This window comes from Bos mutus, chromosome 11, assembly GCF_027580195.1.
Source record: "Bos mutus isolate GX-2022 chromosome 11, NWIPB_WYAK_1.1, whole genome shotgun sequence".
In the NCBI taxonomy this organism is placed as follows: Eukaryota; Metazoa; Chordata; class Mammalia; order Artiodactyla; family Bovidae; genus Bos; species Bos mutus.
In genome coordinates this window covers 87,444,151-87,461,715 of record NC_091627.1, presented here as the reverse complement: position 1 = coordinate 87,461,715, position 17,565 = coordinate 87,444,151, and the positions used below count along the sequence as shown (strand labels likewise).

Here is a 17,565-nt window from a genome sequence, read left to right as displayed (position 1 = left end):
CTTTCTCACTGAACCATCAGGCTGGGAAGTTCTCGAACAATTTACCTCTCATGTAACCTTTCTCAGAAAGCTACTCCAGAACGTGCTCCATTAAGAGCAGGAGGAAAACCAAAAAGGAAGCAGACACTGGATCTATCCCAAGAAAGAGGTGAAGGGGATTCTTGTAACGACAGTGAAGTAAAGATCCCAGAATGATGGCTATAGAGCTAAACTAGACAGTAACCGATTCAGATTAGAATTGTTACTGCAGAAGGAAACAAGAAAAACACAGGAGAAAGAAAAGAGAGACTGAGAGGTTGCCCAGTGTGTTTCATTTACTAAAGTGAGCTTTATGGCTCTGCTGCTTGCTGCTGCTAAGTCGCTTCAGTCATGTCCGATTCTGTGCGACCCCATAGACAGCAGCCCACCAGGCTCCTCTGTCCCTGGGATTCTCCAGGCAATAACACTGGAGTGGGTTGCCATTTCCTTCTCCAATGCATGAAAGTGAAAAGTGAAAGTGAAGTTGCTCAGTCATGTCCAACTCTTAGCGACCCCATGAACTGGAGCCTACCAGGCTCCTCCGTCCATGGGATTTTCCAGGCAAGAGTACTGGAGTGGGGTGCCATTGCCTTCTCCATGAATTAGTGAGCTAATGATAACCTAAATTAACCACAAAAAGGCAATTATTATGACCCGAAGGAAAAAAATTACAAGAGGAAACGCCATCATAAAATGTACTTAAATGTGAACTTTAAATAGTCAATACAAATGATGAAGATGCAATGCAATATTTTGACATAATTATATTGAGAAGATGAGGGAAAACCAAAGTTTTTGTGAGGATTATGGGTGGAGGGAGGGACGACTCTGAGACTGCTAAACCCTCATCCTCTGGGTTGAAAGTCAATGGATAAAGTCTAAAGTTGAAGAATAAAATTAAGTAACATGACAGGAGAATGCTATCTGCTAGAAGAAACAGTTGAAGTAGCTGAAAGTGGCTGCTACCGGTAAGTGGAAATCAAGGATAAGGTAAGTAGGGGACAGACTGCTTTTTCATGTTAAGTTCTGTAGCTTTAGTTTACTTTTTTAAACTAAGTTATCCTGTTAATAAAGAAAGGAGAAAGGTCAAGAGATCTGGCTCTTGATGAGAGAGGATGTTTAATTTCAAGATTGTAGAAGGAGAGATGAAACGGGCCACATAAGGATGTACGATGATGCAGAATAAACCTAAGAATTACATTCACTGATCCTAAAGTTTCAACACTCTCCTCCCCCCAAATCACGGTTCTGTGCTGTAACTCGAGAACCATAGTTCTGTCTTATTTTTTCCCCTTAAGAGACAATAGAAAGTTTTTAAATTAGTCCTAAAGAACACATTATTATCTTCTATTTCTACTCTTGAATATACAAAGATGCATTAAACAAAGTCCCTGTTTCTAAAGAAACACACATGGTAGGAGGAAGAATATGGCTCAGGAGATATTCCTAAGGCAAAATAATTTAGAAGCATTCTATCACATAAGCAGGATCAAGAACGGCACTGGATTTAGAACAGGTTTGCAGCTACTGCCAAAATACATGAGTGATACCAATAAGCCATTAGAATAAATTTCCATGACAACAGAAATAATAATCCCAGACCATCTTTCCAGAGAGGGAGCCAAGCCCATTCCCCACAGAGATGGCATATGCTAAGGGCTGGAATCCCTTTCAGGCTTTGAAAACTAACCTTGGCTGTCATGGGCCTCATTCTTCACGCTCCCGTTAGGCATCGATGTGCCTTCTCTTTGCCAAGCATTCCCATCACTCCTCTCTGTGCCACGTTTAGATACAGAGCCGTGGTTCTGTTTCCCTGTACGAAACAGAAGCTGCCTCAAATGGAAAAAATGTGCCCCTGTAAGAATTTGGAACATACCAGTTGCCTTCCTCTAGAAAAGACCTATCACATTTAGAAGTGTTCCATCTTGAACATCAATTTAAAAAAAAATTAAAAACTGAAATCTAGGGAGCTGTAGTTTCCTGTTTGTCTCATCCTAATGCAAAAGAAATCTCTTTCCCCTTTGTCAAAAAAAAAATTCATACAGACTCTGTTTTACAGTTGAAATAATCTAAAGAATGGCTTCAAAAGATAAATTTTGCATAACTCAGTTATGGAAATAATAGAGCACACAGTTGGCAACTTCCCAGGTTACAAACATTAATTACATGCTACCTAATAGAATAACATGGTTGCTTCCTACATAGTTCCTTGCTGTGCATTTGTTCTTCAGGAAATTAATATGTGCTACTCATTCCCAAGAACTAGACTTCTCATCTTAGTTGTATTCATCACCTGCATAATCATATGAAGATAGATGTTAAGACTTCCCTGGTGGTACAATGGTTAAGAATCCGATTGCCAATGCAGAAGACACAGGTTCAATCCTTGGTCAGGGATGATCCGACATGCCATGGGGCAACTAAGCTGTCAGCAACAAAGACCCAGTGCAGACAAAAAGTAATACAATTAATTTTTTAAAAAGATACTCAGATGTGAGATGATCATTTGTCCATTTTAACCTGCTGAGTTCTCCAGGTGAGCTTTTACAATGAGCAAGAGTACTAAACTCCAGGTCACTACTAATCACTATCTTTGCTTATACCATTGCTCTGGTATTGAAAACAGTCAAAAGGCAGATAAAGGGAGTGACATCCCAAGAGGTAACCAAAGAACAATATTCAGTAAAACTGGATTAGAGTGTCCTGTTCATGTGACTAAAGTACTTCCCTTTGAAACTATGAAAAGATCTCCTCTACCATTTTTTATTATGTCAAACAAAGTACTCATTGCCTGGCTATTGTGGATTCAGCACTATGTTAAGTAACATAGAAAACAGTTTTAAAAACTTTCCACCATGGTCTCTGACCCTATAGTCTTACTGATGAGATTATTCGTTTGTTCACTCAACAAACACTTGTCTTAGTTCTCACCATGTGCCAGGCACCGTGATAGCTACTGAGAAGACACATGCAAAGATATCGACCAGGAAGTTACAATCTAACGACAGATCCACAAACATAATTAAGAGACACCAATGATGATTTAAGACACAGATCAAGTGCTGTGAGGACCAGCACCCAGGAGACTTGGGGGTCAAACTCTGTGGGACATGTAAGTCCTTTACAATTTTCACACCCTGACAAGTGTGACCGATTCCCACAGAGAGGAGTGCATTTTCCTTCCTTGCTGGGATTTAGTCTGTGGCTGAATGACCATCTGTCAGAGACGCTGTAAACGGGGATTCCCCCCAAGTGAGAGGTTGGATTAAGTGTCCTTTAAAGTCTCTTCCAACTCTAAAATTATATAATTCCATGAGATCAGCAAAGGCTAAAACAGTAATAGGGAGCTTCACAGAGGAAGGGAAACTTGAACTAAGCCCAGAATGATAGCTAAGATCCAAATAAACAGAAGACAGAGGATAAGATATTTTGCTTCATTCCTGCCCCCAAATGTATGTCAGGTCAGCCTGCAAAACAGCTTAAGGAGATTAATAACTGGAACAAATAAATCCTGTATGTACTAGAATACAAAGAAATATAGTCAGAATCCTATATTTTACTAGAAAATAGTAGGCAGCAAGCTTTTCTGAATCACACTTTTAAGAAATTCGTTTCAGAAAACATTAACAATACTATTTAAAATACAATCCTACTGCATTATACTCCCAGAAATTACACAAATACACTTAATGAAATATAGAACATGCCAAAAGAGCTGGCATGAGTTCACACTGCTATTTGATGAAGAATTTAAATAGTCCAGCCCTGAAACTTCCATTTGGCCTCCTTTCTCGTCAGCGTTAAACCACACCGTGATTTTCCACTTAAAGCGATTCTCTTCCCTTTTCTGTCCCCTTTGCTGTTCTTCTACCTGTGCTCACACGCCTTACTCAAGGTGTCTTCACTTTACAATTCCAAGACATACATAGCAGCCTCCAACAGTCAGCCAAGAACACATCAAAAAGCCAAGAACACATCAAAAAGCCAAGACTTGAATGAAATGTCTTTTAAAGGTTCTCCAATATTCAAACATGTTACATCCAGCATCAAATTCATCAGAAAGTTAACTCTCTGTAGACACTCCAGAATCCTCCATATATTAAATCAAAGCCTAAGGTTCTTACCGAGCATTCTCAACGTATCAAAGTTATGTTATTTAAGCTAGGAAAAAAAAAAAATGCTGATCATTGCTGTTCATACACAGGTGATGAAAATTTACGTAAACATAAAAAAGGTGAGTTTGTGCTAGGGAAGAACTGGAGGGAAATGTTAGCAAGTGGACAGTAGCAAAAACCAAGATGGCAACAGAAGACCACTTCACTTGCCATAAGCTTGGAAATAAGAAGCAAATCAATGAACTGTGGTTAGATAGAAACACTAATTTTTAGTTCCATTATCAGAATCAGTTATTCAGAAACTATTGGTGCAAATCCTAACTTACCCCTTTTTCTGAGAGATTCAGAGTAAGCAAATGCAAGGTCCTAGTATGGGATGACTTCCAGTCTACAGGCATTACATTTCCGTAATTATCTGTCAGGGCATTCCAAATCTTAAAAAAAAAAAAAAAACTACAATCAATGAAAGTTAACATTCTGTCTATCATTATTAAACAGATATCTAGTACTACAGTGAGAGAACAAAAAATATCACAGCAAAAGAAAAAAGAAAAATAGGAGGCCTACTGTTTCTCAGAAAAGCATGAACAAACCAGAGCCTCCTGAATAAGACTAAAGGAAAACCCAGCCATTGGGCTGACAAGTCCTGAGGGAAGATGACATGGAGCAGAAAACTCACAAAGTCAGCAGCTACCATTCCCACTGTCTTGCGTGCCAGGTATTACCTAAACCATTTACACACATTCTAAGCAATTCACTTACATTAGCTCACTCAGCCCTCAAAGAGAGTACCATGAAGACCCATTATTATCCCCATTTTACAGATTAGGAAACTAAACCACAAGTCAAAACAGCTAGTAAATACACTGTGCTTTATAATTGCTTTTCTTTTGTAACTTCCAAACATACAGACTATTCCACAGAGTGAATAATCTCTTTAACCAATGAGAAAGAATTGCCAGGAGAAGGTCAGCCTCAATATGAGACTAGGGCTTAATATCTAATTGATAGTGTAAGACTAAGATAAGATGAAAAGGGAAAGAAAGGGAGTTCACAATACAATACACAGATTCTACCCAATGCAATTACTCTTCCTTATTAACAAACAGAATTTTGAGGAGGCAATAGAGTAAAATGAAAAGAGCATTTGACTAAATTCAGAAAACAGACTCTTGTCTCCATTCGTCTTCAATCAGTCTCTGACCATGTACTTTAACTTCTGCAGGCGTTAGCTGCTCTTTTTAAAACAGGAAGCTTGGATAAGGATGGCTGACATTTCTTCCAGCTCTAACTCAAAGCATTCATTCAAATTAGTTATATTGATGAAACCTCCAAACCATACCAAAATAAGGACTGCAAACCAATTTCATGTCCAAAATTCAGTTTCAATCCCAAAGTAATAACAACCTTTTTTTCAAAAGGCATTATATGAAAAAAAGAGTTCAGAAATATAAATGAAATTAAATTTAATTAGTGTAAGTAAAGTTAAACATTACACAAAAAAGCTATTTAATGGTCAGAGATACACACATACAATTCATTTAAAAAAAAAAAAAAGCTAATATTTTTAACAAGTATCTAATTGTAAATAAGCCACTAAAAAATTGGGTGGGTTTTTTTCTAAGTGTGTAAGATACTAGGATACAAAAATAAGACCACCGGGATTATAAAAATAAGAATGCAAGCTTCAAAACAGAGAAACAACATACTGATTTAATGAACTGGAATTTGTCTAAAAGAGAAGCAATGGGACCACAACAGCCAAAAACAGACAATCCCCAAATGACATTTGGCTGCTGAATGCATATTAGCCTCCATGAGTATGTGAACACAAAAAGCTCGAGAAAACTGGCTCATTTACCCAGAAAATCTCTCGTATGCATGGTTCATTCCTATCCTCCTCTCTGCTGGAATCCTCATTTCCTCTAATGCCAACATGCTCAAATTGGAAACACTCCGGGTTGCTAAACTTGCTGGCCCACCTTGTCCTGGGTAGAAGATTTTCAAATACTAAATGACTGACCATACACTGAACCCTGGTCAGGAACCACTAGGATACTCTAGTAGGTGAAGACAGTCCAGAGTTTTTGAGGTTTGTTTTGTCTGTTGTTCCTTCTTAATTGAGGCCATAATAAAAGGACAAGTGGAGCGGAAGATTTCATGTAGAATAATTGACTGTGGGTGAATTTGATCTCCCAAGAAAATGAAGGACAAGTCACAGTCCTCTATCTTCACCAAGGCCAGAACATTTGTGGTTGAAAGGACACAAGGCCGGACTAACTGAAAGATTTCTAGAATACTCCAATCAAGACAGGAACTGCCTTCGTCCTATCATAAAGCATTACAGCCAATCATCAACAACTAGCAGGGCGGCTCTTTTCCAAAGGAGGTCAAAGTCTCACTGACATTCAATCCCTCACTAGACCCTTCTCAAGTAAAACTTCAGCCAATAAGCACAATCTGTATGTAACCAAAACTAAAACTGGGACTTAGAAAAGAATAAAGTGCTCTAAGGAAGGGCCCTATCTGAGTGAAAGAATTCTCAACTCTCTCTAGTTAAAGGAACAGGAATGAACTCCATCAAGCAATGGAGAGCATGTTTATGCAACAGAACAGGGACCATGAGAGTGGCAGGCAACTCCTGCTTAGAAAAGATTGATTTCTTATGCATTCCCAAATCAAGCAACATGCAGGACCACCAATGTAGTATCTACAAAAAATCATTATCAAGAGTAACAAAAGTTTTGTATCAACCTAAGATTTAAGCAAAGGCTAAAATACACTCCTTTTCAGACAGTACAGGTTAATGAAAAATAGGGAATCTTCTCTGTGTACAAGCTACTAATTCATTTTGATAAGTTACTCTTGATAAACCCAAATATATAATAAATATGATTTTAAAATCCGGAATACATCCTGAGTCTACTGATTCTGAGTATATAAATCTATGCATAACACTATCTTCTCTTTGGGAATAGACTGTTTAAAATGTCTTTTGCCACTGACTGCAGGCTCAGTCATGTCCAACTCTTTGTGATCCTATGGAGAGTAGCCCACCAGGCTCCTCTGTCCATGGGATTCTTCAGGCAAGAATACTGGAGTGGGTTGCCATTTCCTATTCCAGGGGATCTTCCCAACACAGGGATCAAACCTGTGTCTCTTGCACTGGCAGGGGATTCTTCACCACTGCAAGGCACCTGGGAAGCTTGCCTATCTGTGTGTATAATATCCAATCATAAACTCCTCCTTCTCTGCCGGGGCAGAACACAGCACAGAGGTACCAATGAAAAGACATAGTCTCTAAACAGAGCTGGCCCTGAACCACTGCTAGCTAAGCCACTGGTCTCCATTCCCAACTCCCTCTTCCTAATCTGATTCACAGAGGAAAGAAAACCATCAAATGACAAGCCCCACCCTTTGCCCATGGAGCCTTCTCTCAAGCATTCTTTGTTGTTCAGTTGCTCAATCGCTCAGTCCAACTCTTTGTGACCCCATGGTCTGCAGCACACCAGGCTTCCCTGTCCTTCACCATCTCCCAGAGTTTCCTCAAACTCATATCCATTGAATCCATGATGCCATCCAACCATCTCATCCCTTTTCCTCCTGCCTTCAATCTTTTCCAGCATCAGGGTCTTTTTCAGTGCGCCGGCTCTTTGCATCAGGTGGCCAAAGTACTGGAGCTTCAGCTGAAGCATTCTTCCCTAACCTCTAATCCTTCCATCCCATCAATGCTCTGAAAATCCATCCCTAACCACAACTGCAGGAGGAGAAGGGGACGACAAAGGATGAGATGGCTGGATGGCATCACCGACTCAACAGACGCAAGTCTGAGTGAACTCCGGGAGTTGGTGATGGACAGGGAGGCCTGGCATGCTGTGATTCATGGGGTCGCAGAGAGTCAGATACGACTGAGTGACTGAACTGAACCCACAACCTCAGTGTTTACTCTGTAATTTTACCCTCAGGCTCTCCAGAGCTCCTCTCCCCCTACATTACAATACTGTCAAATCCCTCACTCTCATTCCTTTCAGTCTCTTTTGGAGGAAAACTATGGTGCATAACAACCCTCATTTAACTAAATTATAACTGGGGTTCTAGGAGGTTAAATAACCTCTGTCCCTCCTTTCTCCTAGCTCTCATAAATCCCGGTGAATTTCTGACCATTGCCCTGAAATAATTACTTGTTTATGCACCGATCTCCCTACCAGACTAGGTGATCCTTCCTATTAATAACCAGGTCTTTTCCTTTTTGCCTCTGAGGGGACTCGCACTCAACCTGAGCTCTCAGATGTAGCCAATAATCTCCTGTGGCATAAAGCCTGCTTCAACGTCAGTACCTTTGCATGCACTGTATCCCTGAGCTAGAATACTAGTAACATTTCTTCACCTGCCAGGCAAACTCCCACTCATCCATCAGGATCCAGTTTTCTCTATGAAGTCTTTCTTCACACACACATACACAAGATTCCCTGTATTTTGCATATGTATCAGAGCGTTTGTAACATTCATAAAATGTTTGTTTACAAATCTAGCTTCCACTCTGGGTTGCGCTCTGCTTGACAGCTGTAATGTCCAGTCACCTTGGTATTTCCAGTGCGAAGCAGCACGTAGCAGGAGCTTAATAAATTTTAGTTGAGCGAATGAATGGCTACGCATGTGCCCGAGAAAGTACTATCTGCAACTATGAAGCTCAGTACAAGACTCCTCTCGAAACCAAACAGAGGTTGGCTTCCAGGAAGCAGGAGGAGGCTTAAGGGCTCATAGAGGGGCAGGAGAACACGAGATTTAAATTCCCAGGAGTTCACAGGCCGAAAGCCTCAAGGAAGGAGGTGGGAGAACAGGGAGGGGCGGGACTCCAGAGTTGGAGGCGGAAGGAGAGAGCGGGGAGGAGCCTGCGGTCGGAGTCCCGCCGAGGCTGCTGACCCCGGGCCAGTGGGCAGGGCGAGAGGGGCTGGACGAGGGGCAGGGAGGCTCCCGCCCGCTCCCCGCCTGGGCCCGCACTCACTCGTCCCCCTGCAGGAGGCTGCACTCGGTGATGGGCCGCACAGCCGCCCTCGGGGGCTCGGCGGCTGGACCCGAGGGGCGGAAACACAGGCTCAGCTTCTCCTCCAAGTGGCAGGCCAGCGCTGGGAAGCCGTCGCCACCCCCGCCCGGCCCTGCTCCGGCCTCGGGGCTCGCGTTACAGTTCTCTTGGTCCTGCAGGCTCCGGGCCGGCTCCTGGAACTCATAGAAATCCTGCCAGTCCCCGTCCGCCGCCATCGCCGCCGGGTGCCGTCTCGCGCCCCGCCCAGGCCCCGCCCCTGCCCCGCCCCGCCTTCGGGCCCCGCCCCCGGAGCACCGCCCCGCAGAGGACCCGCCCCCGCCGGCTCTTGGCAGCTCGGACCTGGCCTGTTGCCTTCTAGCCTCGAGGTCTTCCCTTTACACCAGTCTTAGATTTCTGAGTTGAGCGCGGATCCCGGCAAAAAGGAAAACCTTGACTTCTTTGAATCACTTCTTATAGCATTTGCAATCCCATTGACTGCAGCATGCCAGGCTTCCCTGTCCATCACCAACTCCCAGAACTTGCTCAAACCCATGTCCATCTGGTCGGTGATGCCATCCAACCATCTCATCTCCTCCTCCCGCCTTCAATTTTTCCCAGCATCAGGGTCTTTTCCAATGAGTCGGTTCTTCGCATCAGGTGGCCAAAGTATTGGAGCTTCAGCATCAGTCCTTCCAATGAATATTCAAGACTGATTTCCTTTAGGATGGACTGGTTGGATCTCCTTTGCAATCCAAGGGACTCTCAAGAGTCATCTCCCACACCACACTTCAAAAGCATCAATTCTTCTAGCCTAAGTATGACTAAAATAAAGGATTTCTTTAAACTTGCACCCAGTGTCAGATTATTCCCCAAATAAATTTTCCCAAGGTAACTTTCCAACCAGAAGAACAGCCACAGTCACTTGCAAATGCTTCAGTTCAGTTCAGTCGCTCAGTCGTGTCCGACTCTTTGTGACCCCATGAATTGCAGCATACCAGCCCTCCCTGTCCATCACCAACTCCCAGAGTTCACTCAAACTCATGGCCATCGAGTCGGTGATGCCATCCAGCCATCTCATCCTCTGTCGTCCCCTTCTCCTCTTGTCCCCAATCCCTCCCAGCATCAGAGTCTTTTCCAATGAGTCAACTCTTCGAATGAGGTGGCCAAAGTATTGGAGTTTCAGCTTCAGCATCAGTCCTTCCAAAGAACACCCAGGACTGATCTCCTTTATAATGGACTGGTTAGATCTCTTTGCAGTCCAAGGGACTCTCAAGAGTCTTCTCCAACACCACAGTTCAAAAGCATCAATTCTTTAGCGCTCAGCTTTCTTCACAGTCCAACTCTCACATCCATACATGACCACTGGAAAAACCATAGTCTTGACTAGACGGACCTTTGTTGGCAAAGTAATGTCTCTGCTTTTGAATATGCTATCTAGGTTGGTCATATCTTTCCTTTCAAGGAGTAAGCGTCTTTTAATTTCATGGCTGCAGTCACCATCTGCAGTCCTTTTGGAGCCCCAAAAAATAAAGTCTGACACTGTTTCCACTGTTTCCCCATCTATTTGCCATGAAGTGATGGGACTAGATGCCATGATCTTCGTTTTCTGAATGTTGAGTTTTAAGCCAACTTTTTCACTCTCCTCTTTCACTTTCATCAAGAGGCTTTTTAGTTCCTCTTCACTTTCTGCCATAAGGGTGGTGTCATTTGCATATCTGAGGTTATTGATATTTCTCCCGGCAATCTTGATTCCAGCTTGTGCTTCTTCCAGCCCAGCATTTCTCATGATGTACTCTGCATAGAAGTTAAATAAGCAAGGTGACAATACACAGAGCCTTGCTGCTGCTGCTGCTGAGCCGCTTTAGTCGTGTCTGACTCTGTGCAACCCCATAGATGACAGCCCACTAGGCTCCCCCATCCCTGGGATTCTCTAGGCAAGAATACTGGAGTGGGTTGCCATTTCCTTCTCCAATGCATGAAAGTGAAAAGTCAAAGTGAAGCCACTCAGTCGTGTCGGACTCTTAGCCACCCCATGGACTGCAGTCTACCAGGCTCCTCCGTCCATGGGATTTTCCAAGCAAGAGTACCGGAGTGGGGTGCCATTGCCTTCTCCAATACAGCCTTGATGTACTCCTTTTCCTATTTGGAACCAGTCTGATGTTCCATGTCCAGTTCTAACTGTTGCTTCCTGATCTGTATATAGGTTTCTCAAGAGGCAGGTCAGATGGTCTGGTATTCCCATCTCTTGAAGAATTTTCCATAGTTTATTGTGATCCACACAGTCAAAGGCTTGGCATAGTCAATAAAGCAGAAATAGATGTTTTTCTGGAACTCTCTTCCTTTTTCCATGATCCAACGGATGTTGGCAATTTGATCTCTGGTTCCTCTGCCCTTTCTAAAACCAGCTTGAACATCAGGAAATTCATGGTTCACATATTGCTGATGCCTGGCTTGGAGAATTTTGAGCATTACTTTACTAGCATGTGAGATGAGTGCAATTGTGCCGTATTTTGAGCATTCTTTGGCATTGCCTTTCTTTGGGATTGAAATGAAAACTGACCATTTCCAGTACTGTGGCCACTGCTGAGTTTTCCAAATTTGCTGGCATATTGAGTGCAGCACTTTCACAGCATCATCTTTCAGGATTTGAAATAGCTCAACTGGAATTCCATCACCTCCACTAGCTTTGTTTGTAGTGATGCTTTTTAAGGGCCACTTGACTTCACATTCCAGGGTGTCTGGCTCTAGGTGAGTGATCACACCATCGTGATTATCTGGGTTGTGAAGCACTTTTTTGTACAGTTCTTCTGTGTATTCTTGTCACCTCTTAATAGCTTCTGCTTCTGTTAGGTCCATACCATTTCTGTCCTTTATCAAGTCCATCTTTGTATGAAATGTTCCCCTGGTATCTCTAATTTTCTTGAAGAGATCTCTAGTCTTTCCCATTCTGTTGTTTTCCTCAATTTCTTTGCATTGATCACTGTGGAAGGCTTTCTCATCTCTCCTTGCTATTCTTTGGAACTCTGCATTCAGATGCTTGTATCTTTCCTTGTCTCCTGTGCTTTTCACTTCTCTTCTTTTCACAGCTGTTTGTAATAGCTCAATGCTTACAAAATTCATTCCACAAATATTTTGTGTGTTCCACGTGCAAAGCACATGCTAGACCCTCTGCAACATACAAAGATGAATAATTATGCAAGCCAATATTTGCAAAGCACTTGGAACAGGGACTGACAGTAAGTAGCAAATGTGTATGTTATGTAACTAATACATAACTGCTCCATATAGGAGCTTACAATGTAGTTAGAGTGATAAAACTGTAAAGCATTCATACCAAAAAGTATAACTAGGAGTTAAGAGTTACTCTTTAATGTGTATTGAGTTTGTTTTTCAAGAGGAAGAGTACTGGAGATGGTTACTCAGGAATATAAACGTACTTAATACCACTGAACTGTATACTGAACATGGTTAAGATGGTAGTTTCATGTTCTGTATATTTTACCACAAAAAAATTTAGGAGTAAAGGTATAATCCTAAGGCAGCACGAATATGTAGAGACAATAAATACCTAGGAGTTGATAGAAGCTATCTTTGGACTATAGTCATCAAATAACTTCATTTAGGAACATAATTGGATCATAAAAGATGAATTCCTATTCTGAAAAATAAATACAAAGTTAATAATAGAAAATAACATTTTCCTGGTATGCTCTGTTCATTTCTTGACAACATGGAAAGCCTACCCTGAAGAATACATGTTAATATCAAAATTTCCTGTTTACTTTTCCAATGGATTTTGTCTCATATTTCAATGATTTGTCTCATATTCAACACGATACTTTTATGAATCAAGCCTAGGGAACTGTTGATAAAGGCAATACCACTACCTTCCCATTTCCTTTGAAGCCGTGAAGGGAGCAGATATTGAGCTCTACATAGCCAGCGCTAGAATTGATTCCTCAATAGTTTACAGCTTTGGGGTTAATGAGAAAACATTAGCTCAGCTGACATTCATCTATCAGAATACTACTCAGAAGTGATGCACTAAATGTAAAAATCAGTCTTTATCTAGGTAGACTTGACTCAAACTCTCCTAATTATGTACATAGCTAAGGCAAAAAAAAAAAAGTTTTTTTTTTTTCTTGACCTGTATCTCCATTTGCCTGTGTGGCCTGTATATGTGTGTTAGTGGAAATAAAATTTAATTACTTTTAGGACCCAAAGGTAACACACACATTTTTCATATGCTTGCAAATAAACTGGTATTACGTTAGCTTTAATGGTCTCAATTTTATTTTAGTCAAAATTTCCACATATGACACTTTTTACTTTTAATTAAATGCAAATTACCTAGTATCACCCCAGACTCTTTAAATGTGCTCAGTCACGTCCAACTCTGCAACCCCATGCATGCACTCTATGCATGCACAACCCCAGGCTCCTCTGTCCATGGCAGAAACAAGATTTGAATCACTTTTCTTAATTAATTTATATTAGCACATCTATAGTATATTGTCACCCTGCTTATTTAACTTATATGCAGAGTACATCATGCAAAATGCCAGGCTGGATGAAGCACAAGCTGGAATCAAGATTGCCTGGAGAAATATCAGTAACCTCAGATACCCATATGACACCACCCTTATGGCAGAAAACGAAGAACTAAAGAGCCTCTTGATGAAAGTGAAAGAGGAGAGTGAAAAAGTTGGCTTAAAACTCAATATTCAGAAAACTAAGATCATGGCATCTGGTCCCATCACTTCATGCAAATAGATGGGGAAACAATGGAAACAGTGACAGACTTTATTTTGGGGGGCTCCAAAATCACTGCAGATGGTAACTGCAGCCATGAAATTAAAAGATGCTTGCTCCTTGGGAGACATTACTTTACCAGCAAAGGTCCACAGTAGTCATTCATGGATGTGAGAGTTGGACTATAAAGAGAGCCAAGCACCAAAGAATTAATGATTTTGAACTGTGGTGTTGGAGAAGACTCTTGAGAGTCCCTTGGACTGCAAGGAGATCCAACCAGTCCATCCTAAAGGAGATCTGCTGCTGCAGCTGCTAAGTCGCTTCAGTCGTGTCCAACTCTGTGCCACCCCACAGACGGCAGCCCACCAGGCTCCCCCATCCCTGGGATTCTCCAGGCAAGAACACTGGAGTGGGTTGCCATTTCCTTCTCCAATGCATGAAAGGCAAAGTGAAAGTGAAGTCGCTCAGTCGTGTCCGACTCCTAGCAACCCCATGGACTGCAGCCTACCATGCTCCTCCATCCATGGGATTTTCCAGGCAAGAGTACTGGAGTGGGGTGCCATTGCCTTCTCCGCCTAAAGGAGATCAGTCCTGAATATTCATTGGAAGGACTGATGATGAAGCTGAAACTCCAATACTATGGTCACCTGATGCGAAGAACCGACTCATTGGAAAAGACCCTGATGCTGGGAAAAATTGAAGGCAGGAAGAGAAGGGGACGACAGAAGATGAGATGGTTGGATGGCATCACCGACACAATGGACATGAGTTTGAGCAGGCTCTGGGAGTTGGTGATGGACAGGGAGGCCCGGCATGCTGCAGTCCATTGGATCACAAACAGCGGATACAACTGAGTGACTGAACTGACTGACATAGTAATCTCTTGGCACTCAGCACACTCCATAAAGGTGCTTCCCAAAAATGAGCCTAGGAGAAAACTGTGCTGTTTAATTGGGAAAGCAATGAGACAAGAAAGAAAGTACAGTACAGAACAAAATGTGCATCTTGGTGCTTCTGAAGATTTTACACAGTGACTGCACACATGGGAGAGTAACCACAGAAACGTTTAAATGGTGAAATGTCATAGCCAGGTAAAATGACAAAGTAGCAGTACTTCAACGTCTTCCACATTCCTCTCTCCCCCTGGGGTACTTGGGGGCCACGCAGAGCTCCACAGCTTCAAGGACATCCAGCAGGAGTCTGCATTCCACCCTGTTGTGGCCTCGTGTCCTTATGCCTGCTCTTTCCTCTGGTCAGGTTTACAGAACCAGGTTTGTTTTGCCTGATGGGCAGCAAGCGAAATCTCTGAGATGGCAGGAAACAAAGAATTTACTCACAAGCCAGTCAAAGTAGAGTGAGAACCAGTTCAAACCCGCTTCCTGAAGGCAAGGGGCTCTGGGTGTTAATGACATAAAGACTAAGGGAGCAGGGTAGTCTGAGGTGTGGAGGGTGTGCAGATGTGGTAAATCTGCACAGGTGTAACTAAGCTACGGGCCTCTGCATGTAGAAAAGCAGAGGCGCTTCGTGCTGTCTGAGGATGGAGGTTTTAGCCCTCCAACATCAAAAGGTCACCCAGCAGACTCAGCATGCCTAGGTGGATGGTCCTATCCAGTCTAAACGAGCTCAGCTTGAGCTAGACACACCTGATACCAATTCCTAGAAAACAACTTGGACAAACATTTTACTGGCTGGACTACATGCAGCTCAGAGGACCTGGCGTCTTTTGAACAACAAGTAAAATGACCTTGTTAGCAAAGGCAGGTTACAGGTGAAATGGATTTAACTATGATTACCCAGTTTCACCATTTCCTAAACCTCCCCACTTAATAATTCCTGAGAGTAACCTTAGTCCATTTTCCAGCAATTCTTCTTCCACCAGCTAAATTCTAGCTTCCCAGCACAGACACAGATCTAGGAAAAACCACAGGCTTTCTGCCAGTCTCACCAGTTCAGTTCACGCCATCAACACGCAAAGATTTCCAATTAAGAAGAGCCCCCCTCCCTCAGTTCATTGTCTTTCACATGACCTAATTCTACTCATTTGTCCACTTAAATCTATTTCAGGCTTTTATTTTCTATAAAGCAGATGAATACCAACATGTGTAAACATTGTTGCTCACTCCATGTATTAAGAACAGTCTGTAGAATTAATTTTCAACACTTGATGCAAAATTAGATAATACAGAGTAACTTTTAAAGAGAGCTTCATGGCATGGGTATTCAGTTCAGTTCAGTTGCTCAGTCATGTCCGATTCTTTGTGACCCCATGAATTGCAGCACACCAGGCCTCCCTGTCCATCACCAACTCCCAGAGTTCACTCAAACTCATGGCCATCGAGTCGGTGATGCCATCCAGCCATCTCATCCTCTGTCGTCCCCTTCTCCTCCTGCCCCCAATCTCTCCCAGCATCAGGGTCTTTTCCAATGAGTCAACTCTTCGCATGAGGTGGCCAAAGTACTGGAGTTTCAGCTTCAGCATCATTCCCTCCAAAGAAATCCCAGGGCTGACCTCCTTCAGAATGGACTGGTTGGAGCTCCTTGCAGTCCAAGGGACTCTCAAGAGTCTTCTCCAACACCACAGTTCAAAAGCATCAATTCTTCGGCACTCAGCCTTCTTCACAGTCCAACTGTCACATCCATACATGACCACTGGAAAAACCATAGCCTTGACTAGACGGACCTTTGTTGGCAAAGTGATGTCTCTGCTCTTGAATATGCTATCTAGGTTGGTCATAACTTTCCTTCCAAGGAGTAAGCGTCTTTTAATTTCATGGCTGCAATCACCATCTGCAGTGATTTGGGAACCCAAAAAAATAAAGTCTGACACTGTTTCCACTGTTTCCCCATCTATTTCCCATGAAGTGATGGGACCGGATGCCATGATTTTCGTTTTCTGAATGTTGAGTTTTAAGCCAACTTTTTCACTCTCCGCTTTCACTTTCATCAAGAGACTTTTGAGTTCCTCTTCACTTTCTGCCATAAGGGTGGTGTCATCTGCATATCTGAGGTTATCGATATTTCTCCCAGCAATCTTGATTCCAGCTTGTGTTTCTTCCAGTCCAGCGTTTCTCATGATGTACTCTGGGTATAAGTTAAATAAGCAGGGTGACAATATACAACCTTGACATACTCCTTTGGGTATTACACTCAGGTTAATCATTCAAGATGGAAAAAGTTACTTCTCTTGTTTGACAACCCATTTACATTTTTCACAGGTATATCACAGTGAAAAGTAAAGAAAAATGGAAACGAAGATTATTCAACATATAGACCACCTAAGGATGTAATTAATCAGAAAACATAAGAACTCCAAAAGAAACAAATGATTTAACACAGGATCAGAAAACACCTTGTTGAAGTTTCACATGCAGCAAATACTGAAGGCATTACAAAGCAAGAGTAAGACAAAAGAATGGACATGAATGAAAATTTCTTGAGAAAAGCTAATTGCTAAGTTTATTCAAAAACAGGTTTAAAAAGAAAACAGAGCTGACAGAACAAAAGAACTGAAAAATCCATATGTTGACTCAAGAATTTAAGGAAATGTTGCTTGCTTACCAAAAAAAGGAAAGGGTGGGTTGTTTCTACTTTGTCTCTATTATAAAAAAAAAAAAAAAAATCAAGAAACTTTTGAGTAAACAATATTTGCAATGTAGG

The 17,565-nt window shown here is 42.2% G+C and overlaps 1 protein-coding gene across 3 annotated transcripts in view; it reads right to left on the bottom strand.

The window, feature by feature from the left end:
- Positions 1-9,412, bottom strand: part of FEZ2 (fasciculation and elongation protein zeta 2) — a 45,197-nt gene extending 35,785 nt beyond the window's left edge. For all 3 annotated transcript variants that reach the window (XR_011466115.1, XM_070379741.1, XM_070379742.1), the window contains exons 1-2: positions 9,140-9,412; positions 4,460-4,569 (exon numbers count right to left, since the gene is read on the bottom strand). Coding sequence is in view for 2 of the 3 variants with exons in the window: in XM_070379741.1 (XP_070235842.1) it covers positions 4,460-4,569; positions 9,140-9,392 (363 nt within the window). In the remaining variant the exon portion in view is untranslated. The remainder of the gene's footprint in view (positions 1-4,459; positions 4,570-9,139) is intronic.
- Positions 9,413-17,565: the final 8,153 nt, after the last annotated feature.